The sequence below is a fragment of the Notothenia coriiceps genome, unplaced genomic scaffold, assembly GCF_000735185.1.
Source record: "Notothenia coriiceps isolate Sejong01 unplaced genomic scaffold, NC01 NC01_scaffold00000311, whole genome shotgun sequence".
NCBI lineage: Eukaryota > Metazoa > Chordata > Actinopteri > Perciformes > Nototheniidae > Notothenia > Notothenia coriiceps.
The window spans coordinates 53,333-70,318 of record NW_011333012.1 but is presented as its reverse complement, the minus strand read 5'-3'; the positions used below and the strand labels follow the sequence as shown (position 1 = coordinate 70,318).

At 38.2% G+C, this 16,986-nt stretch overlaps 2 protein-coding genes across 2 annotated transcripts in view; both read left to right on the top strand.

Annotated features, from left to right (window-relative positions):
• The window catches only part of LOC104941407 (transcriptional enhancer factor TEF-5-like), a 16,187-nt gene extending 3,744 nt beyond the window's left edge, over positions 1-12,443 (top strand). The window contains exons 2-13 of the mRNA XM_010766512.1: positions 813-887; positions 2,291-2,353; positions 5,466-5,477; positions 6,394-6,519; positions 6,630-6,670; positions 6,869-6,925; positions 7,376-7,440; positions 7,526-7,662; positions 8,040-8,213; positions 8,812-8,955; positions 9,060-9,212; positions 10,263-12,443. Coding sequence (XP_010764814.1) covers positions 813-887; positions 2,291-2,353; positions 5,466-5,477; positions 6,394-6,519; positions 6,630-6,670; positions 6,869-6,925; positions 7,376-7,440; positions 7,526-7,662; positions 8,040-8,213; positions 8,812-8,955; positions 9,060-9,212; positions 10,263-10,376 — 1,161 coding nt within the window. The 3' untranslated portion in view covers positions 10,377-12,443. The remainder of the gene's footprint in view (positions 1-812; positions 888-2,290; positions 2,354-5,465; positions 5,478-6,393; positions 6,520-6,629; positions 6,671-6,868; positions 6,926-7,375; positions 7,441-7,525; positions 7,663-8,039; positions 8,214-8,811; positions 8,956-9,059; positions 9,213-10,262) is intronic.
• Positions 12,444-13,348: 905 nt separating this feature from the next.
• Positions 13,349-16,986, top strand: part of smpd2b (sphingomyelin phosphodiesterase 2b) — a 10,636-nt gene continuing 6,998 nt past the window's right edge. Inside the window, exons 1-5 of the mRNA XM_010766439.1 lie at positions 13,349-13,549; positions 15,404-15,518; positions 15,609-15,705; positions 15,881-15,957; positions 16,427-16,520. Of these exons, the coding sequence (XP_010764741.1) occupies positions 15,469-15,518; positions 15,609-15,705; positions 15,881-15,957; positions 16,427-16,520 (318 nt within the window). The 5' untranslated portion in view covers positions 13,349-13,549; positions 15,404-15,468. The remainder of the gene's footprint in view (positions 13,550-15,403; positions 15,519-15,608; positions 15,706-15,880; positions 15,958-16,426; positions 16,521-16,986) is intronic.

Below are 16,986 nucleotides of genomic sequence, written 5' to 3'. Positions count from 1 at the left end.
CATTATCGGCCGATATTCACTCTAAATAGTTTGATCGGTGCTCTCTATAAAGGCCGATCAGGAGAGCTGGATCTGATCGATATGGACATAAACGCGAGTGAAGTGTAACCGGAAGCGAAAGAGAGATCAGATCAGCTGCTGAGTCTGACGGAGACACGCAGCTCTGCATGATCACCTGATGCTCCACTCTCTGTTTAGCGAGCTGACCGGACTGCGCAAAAAGCGTATATGAAATGTCATGAACGCAAGAAATCATACCCTCGTGGGGGCGCGCTCATGTGATTGGCTTAGACTGGAGGAGACATCTGATTGGCTATAGATGAGAGAAATTACAAGTACGAATCGGGTGAGCGTCAGGGGAGTCTCAAAAAACCCACACACGAATGCACAGCGATCCGTGCACACAGCGTGCACAGAAAGCGGTTTGTGTTTGCAGGTTCAAAGGGTTTAAACGGAAAACAAATACCGTATGTGTGGATCAAAAATACATATATGTAAAACTTTTTTCTGTATTTGGATTTTATTTACATGTATATGAAACGGAACACATTTGTGTGTGCATTGAAAAACACAAGTGTGGATCCGGAAATACAAGTTTGAATCCTTTTGCGCATCATGAAATACAAGTGTGAATCCTTCTGTGTGCATGTGTGTATTATGAGACTGTTCTGAGCCCATAGAAAATGGTTATTCAACAAATGACCAGAGTGCCACCTTCTGTCCATTTAAGGGAACTGTCAATTATGTAAAAATGAATTATCCTTTGTCATTTTGAATGTCATTGTTTTTATGCTTGACCTTCCTTTCTCTTTTGTGTTCCAGGTCGCAATGAATTGATAGCAAGGTACATCAAGCTGAGGACGGGCAAAACCCGCACAAGAAAACAGGTACACATGTTTTAATGACTGGAATAAAATAATATTGCATGAGTTTGCTTTTAGTTACTGACAGTACAAGACATAACAGCTACCTTAGCTCAGGGGTGTCAAACTCAAGGCCATCCCTGACCTCATTTTATGTGGCCCGCAAGAGCTTACAAAGAATATAATATACAATAAAATTGGTGTAATTGTTGAATATTTGCTTTCAATTATGTGCCCTAGACTTAGGGTTTCAGACGTAGTTATTTATAAATGTATTACCAGAACTGATAATAATCCAAGGCAGAGCCAATAATGTAATATAATACATTATTTTATACATATTATATATTTATATATGTATATTTATATAGTCTTAAAGTTATAACCGTCCCTTTGAGTGCAACCATAATGCTATTGTGGCCCGCAATTAAATTTAGTTTGACACCCCTGCCTTAGATACTTAATAGAATTATTTAGATCCAGATGACAAAACTGAATTACCAAAAAGCCTGGACCACAAGTAATTATGTACAAGTCTGGTTTGATATTTACTGTAAATATTTATTTTGGTCAAAAAATCCCATGAAAGACCAAAACCAAAAAATGTCAGAATCAATTTAAATCAACCTATACCATGACTGTGGCTCACAAACCTTTTTCTGTTTCTTCTGAATATGCACATTTTAAAATGCTGTTGGTTACAAATTAAAAGTTTAACTTTTTAAAAAGGGAAAGTGGTTTCTTAAAACAGCTAGGCACTCTAGTTTTAAGTGCACACTACTCAAGCAGGAGTAAATAGTGTATTAATTGGGAACTATTTTCCGATTCAGGATCAGCGGATGAATACACATTTGATGCACTGGTGTAGGACTACTTACAAGATAGGCACTATCAAGACCTCCTTGTGTATATCCCTTGGAATAATTTGACGTATACCAGCTCAAGAGAAATGTTTTAGAAGGATGTTAATCATATTTAAGTGTAATAGATTTGTTAGATTTGGGCTCATTATATAACAATTATATATTCAAAAAATGTACCTACTTTGAGAATCACCACGTTGCAGATGTGGGATTGAGTCACACTCACTTAAACTACGGTGCTTGTGTGTATAATAATAAAAACGCAGTGCAACAGGTTGACTCATTGTGTGTTTTTTGGAAAACAATGGGGGTCTCATAAGTAGCTTTATCAGGCTTTAGCTCCACAGGCTAAATGGGATCAGTTCATCCATCATTTTGGTCTTTGCATGAGGATTTTCCATAAAATAGATGATTTCCAACCCATATTGTTGTTATTGTTTGCATGAACTACTATAGATGATATCCCTGTGATCATGTGTGTGTCTGCCCGTGCATGTATGTGTGTGTGAACGCATCTGAGTGCATGTTGTTTTTATGCTCAAAAACTGTTTCGCACCCCTTTAGGTCTCTAGTCACATACAGGTGTTAGCACGGAAGAAAATTCGTGAATACCAGGCGGGTATAAAGGTAGGTGCCACCAACAGCCTCCGGGCTACACTGACTGGGCGTCTCTTTCCTCTTTGGTTACGGCTTCTCTCTCTCTTTCTTCCCCTGTCTTTTCTCTCCCTGTCACCTTTTCCTCTTCCCTCCTCTTGGCTATTCCTCTGTTCAGGTTTCTAGCCACTTGCAGGTTCTCGCCCGGAGAAAATCTCGCGAGATCCAGTCAAAGCTAAAGGTATGCGCTTCACCGCGGGCTCTGCGGGGGCTGGTAAAGGCTTGGCTTTGCACTAACCACCATATTTGTAAAAAAAAAGTATCACTTGCTTTTGTGCAATCAGTTTCAGCTAGATAAGTGAATGCAAGTAAAATACATTGTTGAAGTATAAATCAGATATAAAACTATGCTTAAGGAGGTCATTCTCCGACACTGTCTTGCTACCGTACCATGCATGTATTGCACACACACACAACACTTTCTAACTTCTAGGTTAGAGCTCCATTACTTGTAAGACTAACATCACCACTCAGTAGTTAAATAGTATAGTTTCTGCTTTAAGGGAATGCTACAATAGCTGATATGATGAGCCCACTGAACTGTCATCCAGCTGCATGTTGTTCCAGCTCTTCCTCTGCAGCATACTGTACCTTTCCAAGACTTCATCTTCCCTAAAGCTCTCTCTACTTCGATACCTTTAGTTCCTTCAATGTGTCTGTTTCTGATGTGTTTTCATAAACGGCATTCATCTTCATCATATGACTCCTTATGACTTGTTTTGTAGTCCTTTCAATCCCTCTGTTCTTTCCTTGTACTTTTTTTCCTAATTGTCTATCCTCTTTCACTCATAATGCAGACCTGTGTAAATACTGGAGACATTGTGGCATTCTCTAGTGATAACTTCAGTTTAACCTAACCCCTTTTTTTGACTAATCCGGCAGTGGACATCAGGAAATCGAAAAAGATAAATTAACAATCTTTTCACTTGTGTCATATGTAGTTTAGTTTAACCAGCAATGGCTCTTTACTTCCCTTACACACACTTTGATCTTGTGATTTTATAAAGTGCAGTTGGAAGCCTTAACTTGTTCATCCAGTGATACAAGTTTGTGAGCTTTCCATAAATGTCAAACAAATCTTTAATGCAAATTATTAAGACTGTTCATCATGCAATGCTCTCCATCCTTTTATTAAAGTCTCAGGACTTACAGAAGAGAGCAGCCATATTACCCCCCCTCCACTCTTCTAACATTATGTCACATTATGGTATGAAGAATTAGGTTTAAATTCCAATGTTTGCAGAGCTTAAAAATCACTTTATTTTTTAAACACATGATCTTCATATCTAGGGCATATCTGAACCATGGCAGTGAAAAATACACTCTTAAAATTGATTTGACCTAAAGGCATACATACAATGGTTTAAAATGAGGTTTTAGGTTTTTCAAGGATTGTATTATATTCTGTATGTTGACTTTACTCCTCTTCTCTTCCGTCTGTGATTACTTTTGTTGCACACACAACCATCTGTATTTTGTCTCCTTCACACAACATTGCATAAAGTATAAGTTGACAGTTTTGTTCTAGCAAAAATATGTAATATGAAAAAAATATCCTCATTCTTCTGTGTTTTTGTTTACCCCATTTACATCAAATCATGCATATTAAACGTTTTGACTTTATATGTAATTTAGCATTTATGATGAACAAGTTCGCTTCAGTTTGAGGACAGCATTGGCAGCACTCAAATGAATCTTTAAATGCTGTTCATATATATTTTCCTGTATATTTTAAATGTTAAATATTGACTTATAAAGAGTGTATGCAGTCGCAGCTCTGCCTTGTTCAAGTGTTTATCAAGCCTTTATGAAGTTGAGCCAAATTGTTTTTTTGGCAAAGACAAACACAGTTTCCAAGCCACTCTTTTAAGTTCCGATGGCAGACAAAGAGCAACTCCTTCCCCTGGGGATTAAAGGGAAACTGTTGCATCAGCTGAACAAACAGGAAGTTAAAGTGTTACTGCTGAAATGGCTACACACTGTAGTACCAGCTGTCCATTGGACGTAATACACTGAAGCCTTGTAATGCACTATACCTCCAAGGATTTCATCTTTGAACTAATTGCTCTTTGATGTTTTTCCTCTGTCAATCTTGTAGTGTGGAAAAAGTTTAGTGTTATAAGGGGTTGTGCTCCCAAATTATTCTGTATTTTTATTGGGTTTACTAAAAGGAAATCTGTATAATAATATAGCCTTACACTTTCCTTCATGGTCTTTATACATGATTTTAAATTACATTAACTGCAGTGTATTATTTCAACCTTTTTATGTTGTCCAATGAAATTAGATCATAGATTACATTAGATGATGTAATGTTAAAGTTTCTGGCAACACATACTTACTCAACAGTTTTTAAAGGTCAGCTATTATGTAAAATACAGTTTTTCATGTCTTTTATACATTGGTGGACATGTGTCCCCTGTGTGTAAAGAGATTCTGAGAGTATCAGGGAAAAAGACCCCCTCTCTTTTTGTCCTGATCCATTTATATAAAAACCTGACTGAAAATGAGCTGATCAGATTTTGGCCACTTTATGATGTCATAACGATTGTTTTGGCTTGTGTAACCATTAGCCAATCACCAACCAAGGTAACCCCCCCCCACCTTATCACCTGAATCTCCTACTAGAGCACCATTGTGTTCTTTTTAACCAAATATCTCTCAGAGGGGCGTGGGGAGTGGCTCCTTATTTTCATCTAAAGTAACAGACAGAGAACCGGCACTTCTGAAACAGGGCTGAAACAGAGGGGTTTATGGGATGCTGCAATGAGCTGTTTGGTATTTGGAGCCAAACACTTCAGAGACATGTTTTGTATATATCTGAGACCCATAATATATTGATGAAAAACTGTATAATAGGGGACCTTTGAAAGATGTGATAATTCTGTATTTGAGCATTCTTCTAACACCTTAATTAGTACTGAACCAGGGCAAATGTAAGATTTTACCCACCACTTTTACAGTTTAAAAACAGAAGAGGCAGACCAGGATTAAAAAACACATTTTATATCAACATAAACTAATTCATCTTAAAACATCATTTAGAACTGCTGAGTACTAATGGTTTCTCTCTTTTTTGATCCAGGCGATGAATTTGGTAAGTGGATCTGACTTGTGCAATATGCTTCCTTCCTCCCTTTGCTTGGCAGCACCAGTGAACTGTCCCCTTGCTGTGGCCCTCTGCTGGCATGGCGTCCCCCGCCCCGTTACTATCCTGTAATGAAACAATGCTTAGGAAACAGCCACGCTTTGAACACCATACTGCTGCCACCCCTTCTGATGTAGTGTAATCCCCCCCAGCCTCTCCCAAAAAGCCAAATTCTTGCTTGCTTTGCATTAAGGTGTCTATTTGATTCGGGGGTCTCGCTTCTGAGGCATCTGTCCTTACATTGCAAAGTCACAGCTAAATTAGTGTGAGTGCATTATTTTGCGAACACGATAAAAAAGCAAGATAATAAAAAATAATAAAAGATTTGATATTTTTGTCAATCATGAAATACGTCTCATTCATCATGTTATATGTCTGTATATTTTTGTTTTTCACTGACATAGTACTGCTTTCATTGCAGAGCAGGAATTTAATTTGCTGATGGAAAAACGTTTTATGCAACACAAATACAAACCTGCATTTCATACAAATGCCCTCTCTTCACTCTACTTTTCCTGTGGTGATCCTGGTAACACACTGACATTCAATTATTCTCGTGACCTGAGATTAAATACAAACGCAGCTTTTTCTTCTTACCTTTGCTTCATTCTGTCAAGCTGAAATAAAAAGAAAATGTCTATTGGAATAATTAAAATAGCTGTTTTTATAGAGGCTCATGTTAAGTTATCCTAAAGGTTGTGAAACATAGTCAACATTCAAGTGTTGTTTTAATTATTTATCAAGCACATACAAATAAATACATGGTTGTGTCAGTCTATTCACTCCACTCTTATACAGCAGTAGGTGGTGTTTAGGTTATACTGCCCTCTTGTGGCTCATGTTACTCCTCTGTTTCACTCTACAGGATCAGGCGTCTAAAGACAAAGCCCTGCAGAACATGGCAGCACTGTCGTCTGCACAGATCGTCTCCCCGAGTATGATAAAGAATCACCTTCCGCCACTGCCTCCTGCCCCCTACGGGCCACCCAGAGTTAGCCCACCTCTTGTTCTCTTACACACATTTTTGTTTTGAATATCTCAGTAGAAACAACATTTATTCATCTTTCAAAAGCAAGTAACATTTATTTTCTTGCTCTGCAGTTCTGGTCTTCAATCCCAGGACAGCCTGGACCCTCTCAGGAGTAAGTAAGCCCCTCTGTTGACCCTGCGGGATGCTTGTGGGGTTATATTTAGATCATGAGGAGAGAGATTGGTGTTATTGATGAGTAAAAAGTGCATTAAGAGTGACTGAGGCAGTGCAGGGTTAGGTATAGTAACCTAACCCTATAGCAGGTGGGTATTGCAGGGCATGTTTAACGGATCACTTTTTTGCACACCAGGCTGGTTCTAGATCTCAACCCGGGAAGAAATCATGGGCTTGGCCGCAACAGTCATTCGTAAGTTCCCCCTAGCCAAAGTCCCGCTGTGAGCACAAACCAGAACTAACTCTCCTTCATCACTGCATTGTACTGTATGTTTCCTGCACTGATGTAAACAGCCACCAGGCAAATTAACTGCTTCAAATTCAATTGATAAGAAAGAAATGGGGGAGATAAATCCTCAACTTTTTTTCTGTTTTACATTTACAACAAAAAAAGTGTTTTCATTTGTCAGTAAATGCACAATTAATTGATGCTATTTTGCATCAAGCAATGAAGCAGAATGAATGAAGCAGGTGGACTAGCTGGTGCAACAACTCAAGCTCATATTTTGACACTAACAGGTTTTCACAATAAAATGCTTTTATCAGAAATACAAATATAGAATGACCAAAGTGCCGTTAACATCTGCTACTGATTGTCTGTTGTCGAAGTCATTGTCTCACTGAAAAATGTGTTTTGTTTCAGTATCAAATCTTTTGCACAGCCCCCATACCCAAGCCTATCAGGTCCTGTACAGCAATCCATACCAAGTTAGTATGAGGGAACAATCTGCGAGAATAAAACAAATATAACCAAAATATACTTGTTTTTAAATGTTTGTGTGTGTGCCTCCAGGTTATGAGGGCCTGGCGCCCCCCCTTCCTCCGTCTGCTACTGCAGTGCCGGTGTGGCAGGACCGGACCATCGCCTCCTCAAAGTTGCGGATGCTGGAATATTTAGCCTTCATGGAGGTCCAGAGAGACCCAGAAAACGTGAGTGAAAATGCACAATAAGGCTTCCCGCATACAGAAATAGATAGATAACAGCACAGGCCTGGCAGGGATGTTAGGCCAGGGGAAGTTTGTTTTCTTCCCATAGGCACAGAGCTTAGTCAACAGAAGAATGTCATTAACGTGTTTGTTGCTCCTTATCCTAATGAAATAGCTAGAATGTTTTTTACAAGTCAATGTTAATGTTGAAAAACCATCTTGTACTAAAACAAAAAGGTAAAAAAAAAACAGGATATTAGTACAACCTAATACTCTCCTCTTTCCTTTTCCTCAAAAGTGAGCAGATTACTGTAGTTTTGCAGCTGATATTCCTAAGGTTAACCCCGCCCTCTCGTCCCTCCTGTCTCTGTCCACTGCAGTACAGCAAACACTTGTTTGTCCACATTGGACAGACAAACCCCTCCTACAGCGACCCGCTCCTCGAGGCTGTGGACATCCGGCAGATATACGACAAGTTCCCTGAGAAGAAGGGCGGGCTCAAAGATCTTTATGAGAAAGGCCCTCAGAACGCTTTCTTCCTAGTTAAATTCTGGGTGAGTTTTAGAAGATCATCGGCCAGTTATTCATTGCTTTGTGCATTTGTCTTTCTTTGTCTGTTTTATGCTTATTATCAAAATATGGAAAAGTGTGAAATGTATTTATGTACAACTTTTTAGTGCAAGCTAATAGAGTAACAACAATATTTAAAAATACAAAAATGACCATGTAAATTATTTTTAAATAATTGCAAATGTAATTACATTTTTCTGACAAAAAGCCCATAAAATGTCAATGTTTTGTTCTATCAGTGACTGGATTGTGTACTGAGAGGCCGACAACACAATTTTAAACCTTGCCTATTTAAAAAGCATGGCAGACATGTTTCAACCTACAAGTGGAAGCAAACTACAGCTTATGCAAACCACTTCCTTTTCTTATGAAACAACAGTGTTTTTATAAATAGATTGGTTTACTGCATTTCTCTTCAATTGTCTCTGCACACTTTATGTTGTCCACAAATACCTAGTCTCAAGAAGTTTGTCGAAAAACTTGAAAATACCCTAAAATCATTGTGCAACCCCAGGATACGAAGACATTTGGGTTACATCCAAGTATGTGATGATTATAACCAATCCGAACAAATGATTACAGGCGGACCTGAACAGCAGCGGCATGCAGGACGGCCCTGGCTCTTTCTATGGCGTAAGCAGCCAGTACAGCAGCCTGGAGAACATGACCATCACCGTTTCAACCAAAGTCTGCTCGTTCGGCAAGCAGGTTGTGGAGAAAGTAGAGGTAAGAGCGTGCACTTGTTCTGTATTCTCTTCTCAAACAATGCATATACAGCCAGCCGCTCCTCTTTAATTTACTGCTTCTTTGTTTATGATTGTGTGTTTCAGACAGAGTACGCCCGCCTGGAGGGAGGAAGGTGTGTTTACAGGATCCATCGTTCTCCTATGTGCGAGTACATGATCAACTTTATCCACAAACTCAAACACTTGCCTGAAAAATACATGATGAATAGTGTTCTCGAAAACTTCACTATCCTACAGGTAACACACGTTTAAATTGAGATTGTTGAAGAAGGAAGGAAATGTATTTAATACAATTTTACTTTAAGAAGTTTAGATAAAATGATAGATACCACTCTCATGTATGTATGGTCAATTTCGTGATAGGGAATTATTCATACGTCCCTTAGTTTTACTTGAAATCCTCTCAGCTTTTACCTGCCCTCTCACTCCTCTTTAATGTAAATGGACTTGGACTTTTACAATGTCTCTATGTGATAAGACAGGCCCTTTCTATACTCACTGGTTTCCAGCTGTGGTGTGTCTTAGCTATAGGACCTCTCTTCTTCAAACAGTAACAGAGTTAACGAAGAGGGTCAGAGAGCAGGAAAGACACATTGGAGTCAATCAATAAGGTTGATGACTCCTTGGGGATAGTTTGTACTCAGTTAATACAATGTTGATAAGCATAATGTCTAACTTCAATGTTGTTTGGGCAGAGGCAGTGTGACTATGGTGTCTTAGCTAATTCTACCACCTTAACTTGGAACACATCTTCAGTGTCGGACATCAATTCGAAGCCCTTCAGTGTATTTCATGTGTTTCCAGTGTTTTGGTCCAAAAATCTCATCACAAAATGAAGCTATAGTCAGCATCTTCTTAGCCTAGCTTAGCACACATACTGGAAACAGGAGGAAACGTACAGTTAGCATATGATCTTTTAAACGTTCATAACAAACAAATTAGATCTGTTTACTATTTGGCTTTAGATGTGTGTTTAGACGATTGTGTAACCTAAAAACAGTGCCAGGCTAGTTTTCTTTCGTCCTTTTGTCAGCCTTTACACTAAGCTACGCTAAGCTAAGCTCAGCTAAGCTAAACTAATCAGCTGCTGGCTGTAGCTTCACATTTGAGGTACTGGTGTGAGAGAGGCACCATGAATCTTCAAATCTTATTCTCTGCAAGAAAGCCAACCTTTGCCTTTTTCCCAAAACTGTTATTTTTACAAAATAAAGAAACAATCACATTTTATTTAACTTCAGTATTTCTAAACAGGCTGCTTCATTTTACATTTTTCCTTTTGCCCTTCAGGTGGTGACGAACCGTGACACCCAGGAGACCTTGCTCTGTATAGCGTTTGTTTTTGAGGTTTCCACGAGTGAACACGGAGCTCAGTATCACGTCTACAGACTTGTTAAAGACTAACAGCTCTTCAGGGAGGTTCTGGAAAAGCCAGACAAAAGCGTGAAACAATCTTTCTTTGACCAGCTCAACCATCCAGGAAAAACAAACATTCAAACATTGCTAGACCGAACTAACATGGACACATTTATTGCTTTAAAGAGAAAGTCTTGTTCCCAAGGAAAAAAAAGAGTGAATCTCAACGTGCCAACACACAAAGAAATGTTGAAGAATAACGGATCTTTCGAACAACCAGCTATTTTCCATGTGTTTAAACATGCTTTAGATGAAGTGGGTCACTTTTGCAAAGGTAATTGTTGGAGCTTGAAATGTTAATTGAGGGAACGAGAATGTGTTTAGGGTTGAAAAGACCTGTTTTAGTATGCAAGGGGATCACACTCTGAGCAGTAAGAGAAGTGTATATAAGATTGAAGAAGTAGAGAGACAATAGGACCACGGAAGGGGAAAACCAGAGCCAAGTGGTGTTGTTACAGTAGGTTTGTAAGAAAAGCAAGTGCCTTTTCTCCAAAGATGTTATCATTGCCTGCCACTTTGGATTGCCTTTTTTTACTACCTCTTGTTTTTAAACAAACTGAAAAATAGTCAGACTGGTGTATTTTGTCCAAAAAAATTGGAAAGAAACCTCTTAGATTGACATCTTTTGAGCAGGTTTTTATATTTGGGCACACAGAGGAATGGGATAGGAGTAATACTTTTCATAGCCTATTGTTTTTACAAAAGATCGTCCCAAGTTTTACAGTCCACATGTATAGGGAGAAGGTTTTTGTGTAACCGTACTATTTAGTTTCTGCTTTTTTAAAATGTTTTATTACACAGTTTTAAAAATCAGGTCTTACAAGCATCTATCTATTACAGACTTTTGACACTAGGGATGCCTTGTACCATTGCCAGACATAAAGCCAGGGCTTTACCATCCTTACAAGATCCCCTGTTATTTCTCTCTGCTTGAAGACGTGTACTTGGTTGCACTTAAAAGATCAAGAAGGGGTGGGGAAGCAACAGCAGTGCTTATTTTCTGCCTTGAGTTATGTAGCCTAATTGAAATGTCATTTGTTTCTGTACTGTGAGTCAGTGGATGCTAAAGGAATATGTGTTACATAGGAGTATTTTTTGGAGGGGGACTTTCTGTTCATATTTGTGATCAAATAACTCAGCACAGAGACCATGGTTTAAGTGGAGAGAAGTTAATCACTGTTTCTTTTGTTTAAAAAAGACATTGTATGCTGTGAAGCTGGTTCATGTGCTTCACTGTTCTCCGCTGTAATGTGTGGAGAAGCTGCATCTGTTGATAAAAGTTCAGTTTTGATATTTAAGACAATTCTTTTTTACAAACCCAAAATAACTAAATGTCTTGAATGAGGGCTATTGTCTCTGTGCTGTGTAGTATGACGATTGATTGTTATTTATAGGGTTGGAAAAGAAATAGTGGGAGGGCAAGGTGGGGAACTGGAGGTGTATTGATCATGTTCCACTGTGATGGAGATATTTAAAGCATTGCATGCCCCCGTATTAGAGACAAGAGAACTGTCTCTTCATGGATCCTGCTAGACAAGTGTCTACTCTGTGTGGTTCACTGGACAATTGTGCTATAAAGAGTTCAAATTTAAGATATTGTATGGCGGAAAAGTTGCACCTGGCTTTGAATATCATATTTCACGAGCTAGATTCAATAACACTTCTACTTTAGCAGGTCTCTCAATTTATCTTTTATACAGACATTTTTCGCCATTATCAATATTAATGTTTTGTTTTGATTCTGTTGTCTTTTGACTTTCAGTGTTTGCCATATGCTTCACTGAAAATAATGTGTGATTGTGCTGATATTGATAATTAATAATGAGATATCTAATGTATCATATTCTGAATGGTGTGGGCAGTTTTTCTGTTTTTGTTTTTTTTGGTTTAAGGTGGTTTACTGTTGTCTTTGTTACCATTGTGCATTGCAATTTTATACTTCAAAGTAGAGTTTGGACTATGTAATCAAACAAATGTATCTAACAATAAAAGACGCATGGTGCCTTTGGGGCCATTTCCCCCCAGAAAACGTATTAAAATATGTTTGTAAATTTGTTTTGTCCATGAGAGTTCATTTTATTTTATTATTGGACACACCTATGAAACTAAATGTTGTGTATATGAGCTGGCTCAAAGTCAGATTCTACCAATTTTAATGAAAGAAAGGTGTAGCTTAGCATTTATTTCACAGTTTTCAATTGGGTCTTGTTGCACCAAATTCTGTGACCAATCAGATTCTGTGACCGGTATTGCAAATACAAAAGCTTGTATCTTATGTTAAGCCTAGCATTATAACATCTGACAGGGAATGTGGTATATTGGACGGACGGTAGCCTATATTGAAATCAGAATAGAGCATAACCTTCAATATTTGATATTATGAAGGAATATAGCACAACCGAATAATATACTATCATTATGATATTAATAAGCTCATACAACAATTGGTTCAGTAAATACTATAAACATGGAGGTTTTACCTTTCTTCTATTTAGCCTACTTTTAACTTCACTACATTTTGAGGGGGAACTTTGCTAGTTTGTATTAACTATTTTTAACAAGGACCACTTTACTGCCTACTGCATGTTTTACTTTTGGAACTTTAAGTTAATTTAGCTGATAATACTTTTGTACTTTTCGGGCTTTGAATGAAGGACTTTTACTTGCATGCACAAAGCTTTTCACGGAAAGAACGTGACCTCCAACCGGAAACGTTTCTTAAATTAGCTTAAAAGAAAACCGGATGTTGGTGAATCACTCCAAATGAAAATGTTGCGGAAATAAATTGTTATTTGTTTAAATTCGAACCATTGCTTCCAATACATTAATTTGAGTTACTATTCGTGTATACGTGTGTGCTCATCGTTGTTCAATCGGTGAAATACGGACGATGTTCAAGTTCCCGTTTTATTTTGAAGAAAGGTCACAACCGGAAATAACCGCATAATGAAATGTGATATACCAGCTGATTTAACAGTTGTAGGAGAGCACACAGCACATGCTCACCAACCATGGTGATATTATTTATGTAAGATTTCACAAATAGTTTTCTAACTAGCACGCAAATAGGAAGGGTTTTGGTTCGACCGCCAAAACACACATTTCGGCACGAAGGGACAAACGGTCCCCTTAACTTCAGCTGACGCCAACAGTTTCGTAAGGTGAGTTATATTAGCTTATCAATAAATAAAACATGTTGGTAACAAGCAATGAGAAACTAGAGCCGTCCACAGTACCTGTGCTAAAGTACGTCAATGGCTAGCTAGAGTTGTTAACGTGTTTATACCATAGACTGTATATATAAAGGTTTATACTGCTCAACGATACGTCAACCTTACCTGTAACGTAGGTGATTAACAGTGGTCTCTAACAGTTGACGTTACCTGATAATAAGGGTGATTGTAAGGCTTTCATCAAAGTATCCACTAATAAAGAGTTGGCTAGTAATTGTAGCATTTGCGTTAGCCAAAACTTTATCCACTTTCCCTGCTAAATCCCTGTACTTTAAATGACCCAATTAGAATAAAGGCTTCACAAGACTGTAACTGTGTCTTAAAGACTCTCTTGCTTCTTTAATGCAAGTTTGAAAAGTCTTAGGTTTTTGAACTCGACCTGGTCTAATGTATATGGATATCCAAGTGACATCCGTGCTATTAAAGTGACATTGATTAGACCCAATTTACCAGTTTATGTGAGATGTAGTGTCATTATGTGTACCTCATAGGTTAAAGTCCAGTCCCAGTGCCACTCACTGTTACCTGGCTACGGCATCGCCCATCTGCACACTCATTTGTGAATACACATCCTTCACCAGATGCTTTGTTCAACTTAAGGTTAATGTTTAGCCTCTGGAATTTCTGGGAAATTGTGTATTTATTCTGTTTACTCTCTCTGTGTTGAACAACCCATTCTCCCTCTGACACCAAAGCCCCTTGATGCCTCACTGCGTTGCTGCTTCCACCTTATTTTTCCAGACTGAGCAGAGCCATGTCAGCACTGTTTATTGCTGGTGTATTGTTGCACTCCCAGGAGAGAGGAGTGAATGCAATCACCTCTTTACTTTGTCTCTTTTTGAAAAGATCAACATTTCCCCGCTGCATGACACAGCAAGGCCTGTCAGGGTCAGCTCCGTGTAATACATTCTTAAAAAAACAAACATAATTGCCTATTTTCAGATCCAACTGACTATGCTTTTATGAATGCCATGTCATTATTTTAGTATTGTAAAATATAATTGTCTTTGAGTAGCAAATCAGACTATGCTTAGTTTTCCAGCTAAATGTGAAAAATCTGCTGAATCATTAAAGCAGTTAAAGGGCAATATCTTGAACTAAAGTCACGCTGCGACCTGCTTAGTTTGCACTTTTTTTGCTTACTTTGCAATTTGTAATGGTTATTTTATAGTCTTTTACCACTATTTCTTTCTGAGACATGTGCCTGTGGTTTTTCAGTTCATAGTTTTTTAATTGAAATCAAATGTGTGCATTTGATGTATAAGTTCCAGTTATTAAAATGTAATATTGTTCTTCCTCGCTTGATTACTCCCATTGTAATACTGTAGATAATATATATGTATTTATTGTAACCTTTTGTGCACCCAGACATGCCGCCTAATGTGTCCAAGTAGGATTAGTAGTGATTCTCAAGCTTTTCAAGTCGCAACCCCCAGAAAAATGCAGATTGTGTTATCAACCCCCCGCCATGCCTATGCTCATAAACTGTTAGCACACATACTGTAGATGCACTATGCTGGCAAGTGGTTAAATGCTATTTGGTTTCTAAAAATGTTGGCATACGCTCGCTGTAAACCCCACAGCAAAGCACAAATTATATAAAAAATGTAGGCGATTTAATATAAAAACCTTTTCCCATTCTAAATGATGTTTTCCTTCCCTCCAAAACCATCCACACATTATGTTGTGACCCCTTTGGATGTCCCTTGAGAGCCACTACATTACATAACAAAAGTTGACCTTAAAACTTCTAACATAAATATTGTTTATATGTCACATCAGGAGCTGCCCAGGTCACCTGATCTGACCCCCCATCATCACATCTACTGACCCCCCCCCAGGACAGCATGGCTAACACAGACTCAGTCAAAGTCCGGGTCCTCTCTCTGAATTGCTGGTCAGTGGCTGTGGTTTGTATTTATTCTTAATGCATTAGATTGTTTGTCTTGATGCATTAAGTAAAGCACAATGTGTTATTTTTTTCCAGGGGGATCCGCTACCTCAGCAAACACTGTCCTCAGCGCTATGCAATGATTGGAGATATGTTGTGCAAGGAAGAGCACGATATCGTCTTACTGCAGGAGGTAAGTGGAGGCCATGCAAAGTCATCTGACCTTCATTAGCTCAGGTCCTCAGTTGAATTTGGTGATATTAGCAATGAAAACAACCTTGATCTTCTTGTAAACTCCTATGAGCAATATAAATAATGCAAAGATGGCTAAATGTAACTTTTTAAGTGACAGATTGATTTTCTTCCAGGTGTGGAGTGAGAAAGACTATCTCTCCCTGAAAAAGAAACTCGCCTGTAGTCATCCTCACTCGCATTACTTCAAGAGGTACATTTTTACTATCATCCCAAGGTCGATGTGCATATTTTCTGAATCTTTTGACTCTCTTTTATTCTATAATTAAAAAGTCATGAGTAAGTGGTTTTTTTTTTCATAAGGTCTCTGAAGTGCCCCTCTGTCGGAAAAATGTACTTGCATAGCATTGATCCAAAGACCCAACATGTATTAAAGCCTAGGCACAACCTAAAGGATTAACTTTTGCAGCTTAATTATTTTTGAACTCCATACAAAGCACAAAAATGAGATGAATCCAAGGCCTTTCTAATCCCCTCTGCAACTCAAAGAGAAATCTACTCTAGTTGATACCTTCTCACATCTACAGTACTACAGAGAACACATTCTTAAGAAAAATGTAGATCTACATGTAAACCAATGATCGGACTTTCTTTAATAATCTGTAGTTAAGAGTGGAATATATAACTTCTCATCATGTCCTGTTCTTCCTCTCTTTCTTCAGCGGAGTCATCGGCAGTGGACTGGCTATTTTCTCCATACACAGAATCCATGACACATTTCTGTTTCGCTACTCACTGAATGGTTATCCTTACATGGTAAGTCTGGAGAGCCTGAGACAGAGAATGTATCTGTTCTGTATGATACAAAACACCAGTAAACATAATAATCTCATCATTTGTCAAATACAAAATTCATAACTTTATCCCTATAAACCAGTGGTTCTCAAACTTTTTTCAATAATGTACCCCCTTTGAAGAAAAAATTCAGACACATACCCCCTGATCAGCGCAAAAACATTTTGTTAAGGAAAAAATGCCTATACAAAGAGGTACAGTACAGCACTGCACCATCAGTGTCTGATTTATTAAAACAACAATCTTGTAACTGAGAAACACTTAAATGCTACATTTCAAATGTTTACAATCCATCACTAAATTCATGGCAAACCAATTTTAACATCATGCAATAAACACTAAGACGACATTAGTTGCATTGAACTGATCTTTTTAATAAGTTGTACTTACAATTTAGTGAGAAACATGGGCTTGTGCTTCACTGAGG